This window comes from Charadrius vociferus, unplaced genomic scaffold (genome assembly GCF_000708025.1).
Source record: "Charadrius vociferus isolate BGI_N301 unplaced genomic scaffold, ASM70802v2 scaffold2464, whole genome shotgun sequence".
NCBI lineage: Eukaryota > Metazoa > Chordata > Aves > Charadriiformes > Charadriidae > Charadrius > Charadrius vociferus.
The window spans coordinates 10,673-16,190 of record NW_009647892.1 but is presented as its reverse complement, the minus strand read 5'-3'; the positions used below and the strand labels follow the sequence as shown (position 1 = coordinate 16,190).

Sequence of the window (5,518 nt, the reverse complement as noted above, 5' to 3'; positions counted from 1 at the left end):
CCCCCGGCCCTCCGCCGCGGCCAACGGCAGCTATCAGTGTACGGTGACACTGGTCACGGCAGGAGCCAGTATTAACGAGGCTGACTGTAAAGGCTGTACCCCCTTACACTATGCTGCTGCGTCGGACACGTACAGGAGGTGAGTGTCTCCGGGACGTGCGCTCCTTGCTGCTGGGGCTGGAGACGATGGCACGCTGCTGGGCGGTGATGCTCTGCTGTTCCCTGGCTGCCTCCCTGCAGCTGGTGCTCAGTGGTTTGTGACGAGGGGAGCGCTTCGAGGAGCGTGGGTAGGAGGGGGGTAATCAGCAAACTGATGCGGGTCTCTGACCTTCCAGAGCAGAGACTCATTCAGGAAACAGCCATGACACTGATGAGGAGCCACTGAAGGAGTCCAGGCTGAAGGAGGCATTCTTGTGAGTCCGCGCCGCAGCCCCATCTGGCAGTTGTTTGTTGTTTACCCCTTTCCCAGACCTCTGCATGCAGTCGCTAGAAATACCTTGCTTCTGCTTACGCTGAACTGAGCAGCGATGCCTTGGAGGAAACATCTGCTGATTTGATTTTTCGAGGCAAACCTGGCCATCGCTTCCCGGTCCCCACTTCCAGCGCGCTTTGCATGCGCTCTGTGTCTTGAGGGGATTAGTACAGCATCTGCTCTGGGATCAAAGCAGGGGGGGTCCCTGCGAAGCTCTGCTTCTCCAGTCTCCCCTTTTTCTTCATCTCCACTTTCTCTTGCTCGTTGCAGTTGTTTAGAGTTCTTGCTGGATAATGGTGCTGACCCATCCCTCCGGGACAAGCAGGGATATACCGCTGTCCACTATGCAGCTGCGTACGGCAACAGGCAGAACCTCGAACTGGTGAGTGAGCCGGAGAAAACCCTCTGTGCTGCGGGAAGAGGGGGGAAGCCCCCCTTTAAGGAACGTGTCAAGCCCTACATTGTCCAGGTGTGGCTAAAGGACTGCGCGTGTTGTGGGCGCTACAGTGTCAGGCTTTGTCCAGGAGGGAGGGAGATGGGTTTGATTAAACAGCACGGGGACTCCTGGGGAGCTGTTGTGCTGGGAATACCATGGAGGAAAGACCTGGCCCTGAGTGAGGTGCCTGAGGGAAAGGAGCTTTGTTACCTGGCGCAGGGGGATGTATAGATGTCTTGCTTAAACCCCTGGCAATAGAGCGAGGTTAGGCTTTGGAAAGAAAGGCTGTAGACCTGTGCCAAGGAAGAGCCCTTGCAGTACCGAAAATGCCTTGTAACTCTGTCTGAAGCGCGTGCGTTGGTACGGGGTAAGCTTGCAGCCCTGTGGGCATGGGAAATCATGCGAGTAGTGGGGAGGCTTTGGGATAGCAGGGATTTGCTGTGACTGTCTATGCAGGGCCCAAAGCCAGGTTAAGGAAGGTCCCGTCCTGAAATTCAAATCATTCTGAAGCAGATGAGCAGGATTTCTAACCCCTCTGCAGCCTGCTGCCGCACAGAGCGTCCGCCAAAGCCTCCGTGAGTCCCCGATCAGTTACGGTTTTGTGTTGTTGCTGTTGCAGCTCCTGGAAATGTCTTTTAACTGCCTGGAGGATGTGGAAAGCACCATTCCAGTCAGCCCTTTGCACTTAGCTGTAAGTACGGCTGGCGCAGTCCCGGGGTTGCGGAGGGCACTTGGCTCCGTGCGGGGTTCACACTGAGTCCCGGAGAGGTGCCCGCTCCCGGGCAGCCCGCGCTGGGTCGCTGCAGCCGTCGGGGCTGAGTGGAGCAAAGGAAGAAAGGCACCGGTGGCTGGGAATGGCTTTCCCCATAGGCCATTGGTCAAAGTCCCTTTGATTTGTATGTTAAACTCCGCGCTCTCTCCAGAGCTTTCTGCTTGCTGCTGTTCGGAGCCACCTCCCCTGCCTGCCTGCGGGCAGGGGTGGGCGAGGGCTTTGCGTGGGACTCAGGTGCAGATGAGAGGCAGTGGCCGGGCAGGAGCCCACCTGGCTGGAGGGACGCAGGAGACAAGAATTGTCCCGGGATGGGGGACTTCTGGCTGCAGCCTCTCCAGGCACCGCTTTAACGTGGTCTGCTTTGTCCTCAGGCCTATAATGGTCACTGTGAAGCCCTAAAGACACTTGCCGAAACCCTCGTGAACCTCGATGTGCGGGACCACAAGGGGCGGACGGCGCTGTACCTCGCCACGGAGAGAGGCTCCACGGAGTGCGTGGAGGTGCTCACCAGCCACGGCGCGTCTGCCCTGGTGAAGGAGAGGAAGAGGAAGTGGACCCCTCTCCATGCTGCAGGTGACGGAGGGCAGATGGGGCTGGGGACGGTCGGGGGCGGCGAGGGAGCGTGTCCAGAGCCCTTCCAGCCGTCAGTGCCACCACTGGCAAGGATGCCCGTCCACCCGGGTGCTGTCTGGGGCGAGGGAAGGGGCTGGGGTTTAGGATGATGCTTAGAGGCAGGATGGGGCCAGTGCAGCCTGCTGCGATGTGCCAGCAGAAGCTGAGGGTCCAAGTGGCTCAGCAGCGGGTGGGAGAGAAGACACCAGCAGCTTCTGCACACACATGTCTTCAGCTCAGCCTGTGCCCGCACTAATCAATCCTGTAGCCTAGCAACCACATAACGAATTTGCGCAGCCACGTGTGCCTGGCTGCTGGGCACGAGCCCCTTCCTTTGGTTTTGCGGTGGTGGCTGGAAGGAGGGGACCCGTCTGTACGTGTGTGTGACTCCTCCTTTCCTCGTGCCTTGTCTCCAGCTGCCAACGGGAACACTGATTCCCTGCACCTCCTGATAGACAGCGGGGAGCGGGCAGACATCACCGACGTCATGGACATCCACGGCCAGTGAGTTTGTCTGGATGTTTCCTGTGGGATCTGTGTGGCAGGGGGTCACCCCTGCAGGGTGGCTGGGGCAGGGGAGAGAGGGCAATGCTTGAACGCAGCTGATTTCCAAACCCTGCTGCCTCTCCCCCCTGCAGAACCCCCCTGATGCTGGCGATCATGAATGGCCACGTTGACTGTGTCCACCTCCTGCTGGAGAAGGGATCCACAGCCGATGCAGCGGACAAGAGGGGAAGGACCGCCCTGCACCGAGGGGTGAGTGCGTCCCTGGGACTCTGCAGCTTCTGCTCGTCCTCCTGTGCGGAGGCTGCTTGGAGAACAAGCAGGTGGTTTCTCTTGCTGCAAGAGTCCTCGGTGAAAGAGTCCATTTTCCCTTCCTGAGGGTGCAGCATTTGAGAAGGACGCTGTGGAAGAAGGGGGTTCTGTAGTTAAATTGATTGAAGGGTGAGGTCCGACCTCCTGATCCTCTTTCCTGGCCGCAGGCTGTGACGGGCTGTGAGGACTGCCTGGCTGCCCTGCTGGACCACGATGCCTTCGTTCTGTGTCGGGATTTCAAAGGCCGGACCCCGATCCACTTTGCGTCGGCGTGCGGGCACTTAGAAATCCTGAGGACCCTGCTGCAGGCAGCCCTCTCTACTGACCCTCTGGACTCTGTGGTGGACTACAGCGGTTACTCACCGATGCACTGGGCTTCATACAGTGGTAAGGACGTGGGCTGGGTCCCTGCCCGCCTCTGCTCTGGCTATTGATGGGGAGGAGGGGGCCAGGAGGAGCCAGGTTATCCCTCTGTCCCCCGCTGTTTTGGGCTCTGTCAGCCCAGCAGTGAGTTCAGCCTGGTGGAAAGGACGGCACCCTCTGGGAGGGAGGCAGGGAGTTTTTCTCCCCCTGTCAAGCTCCTTAGAAAAAGAGTGAAATGTGAAAACAGCTATTACAGAGCAGCTGAGACTGCTTCCTCCAGGACCGCTGGATTTATAGGATTACTTGGCCGTCACCCTGGCTGCAGGGGGTGGTGGGACTGATACGGCGACAGGAAGGGATGTCTCAGCGTTTCAAAGGGAAGCTAGCAATGTGGCTGAGAAGCCCTTCAGGAGATGGGGTGGAACTAGAAACCTCCTGAGATGCAGCAGCTTTCCAGAGAGGAAACAAAACCGCTGCCTCTGTGCTGGGGAACGGGGTGGTTTGGGCGCTTTGGTGCTGCTGGTGCTGTGCAGCCTCTGGGTCCCCTTTGCCTTCAGTCCCTTCTTGCGCTGTTACAGGTGAGGAACCGCAGGATGGGCACTGATGTATTTCTGTCCCTCTCTCCTCACAGGACACGAAGATTGTCTTGAATTGTTACTTGAACACAATCCGTTTGCGTACCTAGAAGGAAACCCCTTTACTCCATTGCACTGTGCAGTGTAAGTGGCGTCTGGGACCTGCCCCGGGTTCTCCCCAGCCGGGTGCTGTGGGAGCGGGGCTCTGAGCGGAGGAGCTCCAAACCCTGCCCTTCTTGCCGAGGGCCCTTTCCCGGGCGGCAGCAGCTCCTCGGGGTGGTACCATCCCAGCTCCCGTGTGGCAGGGAGGCGGCTGCTGGACTGCGGGAGGTCTTTGGGGGGCTGCAAAGCAGCTGTCTCCTTGGCTGCGTGCGGCACAGCCAGGGCTGTCATGTACCAGACTCCCATGCCAGCAGGCTTTCACCTCGATGGAGCTGCCAAGGGCTGGTTGTTCAGCCCTTGCTGGCCCTTTTGGGTGGCTCATCCCTGCTCTTCGCTTATGGAGCACCTCAGGAAATCTGCGGGCTTCCCGCGAGGCTCTGGGGATGGGCTGTAGTGGGAGAAGGGCTCCACGTTGTCCCAAACCACCTTCCTCAGAGGTGTCTGGGGCAGCGTGAGCATGATGCCTGGGGTCCCGCAGAGGGTTTTGGGGGCTGATGGTGAGTCCTTGGCTTTGCAGCCAGCAGAGGAAGGGGTGTGCTGCCCTGGGCAGCTGTGGAGGGATGAGGGAGGTGGAGGCATTGCCACCTTCTGCCTGGGGTGGGACCCGTAGCAGCAGAGGGATGGGCAGGGCTGTTGTCTGTGATGGTGCTGCGTTTCCTTGAGTAATACTGAGAAGGGCGAAGGGGTGTTTTACCCTAAACAATTCCAGACCAGCTGCTGTTTGCATCCAAGCCCCAGGAACGTGCTGCTCGCTCCCACTGCGGAAGTGCTAATGCTGCTTAGTCTTGTTCTAACTTTCTTTCCTTCTTGTCCCCACCCCAGAATTAACAACCAGGACGGCACTGCTGAAATGCTGGTGGAAGCATTAGGTGCCAAGATTGTTAATAGCAGAGATGCCAAAGGAAGGTGAGCGCGGGCTCGTCCCTCTCCCCGGTGCTGCTGGGTGGTGGCTGTGACTCCCGCAGTGATTTCCACGTGACTTCCCAATGGCACAGAGGGACTCTGACGTCCCCAAACATGTCCGTGGGCTTGGGCAATCTTGTTGGGGTGGGTGCTGTGCCCTCCGCTTTACCCGCTCTCTCGTCTTCCCAGGACACCCCTTCACGCTGCTGCCTTTGCAGACAACATCCACGGTTTACAGCTGCTTCTGCGCCACCAAGCCGAGGTGGACATGACTGACAAGCTGGGGAGGACTCCCCTCATGATGGCTTCTGAGAACGGGCACACTGCAGCAGTCGGTACGTGGCTGGCAGCCGCTTTCCCCAGCACGGGGTGCGAGCCTCCCTCTGCCTCCTCCCTCACCCGGCCCCG

The 5,518-nt window shown here is 59.1% G+C and overlaps 1 protein-coding gene across 1 annotated transcript in view; it reads left to right on the top strand.

Annotated features, from left to right (window-relative positions):
* Positions 1-5,518, top strand: part of ANKRD52 (ankyrin repeat domain 52) — a 17,646-nt gene that overhangs the window by 9,586 nt on the left and 2,542 nt on the right. Inside the window, exons 14-24 of the mRNA XM_009883142.1 lie at positions 31-138; positions 335-412; positions 742-853; positions 1,527-1,598; positions 2,051-2,252; positions 2,708-2,795; positions 2,930-3,047; positions 3,275-3,494; positions 4,102-4,189; positions 5,030-5,113; positions 5,300-5,445. Coding sequence (XP_009881444.1) covers positions 31-138; positions 335-412; positions 742-853; positions 1,527-1,598; positions 2,051-2,252; positions 2,708-2,795; positions 2,930-3,047; positions 3,275-3,494; positions 4,102-4,189; positions 5,030-5,113; positions 5,300-5,445 — 1,316 coding nt within the window. The remainder of the gene's footprint in view (positions 1-30; positions 139-334; positions 413-741; positions 854-1,526; positions 1,599-2,050; positions 2,253-2,707; positions 2,796-2,929; positions 3,048-3,274; positions 3,495-4,101; positions 4,190-5,029; positions 5,114-5,299; positions 5,446-5,518) is intronic.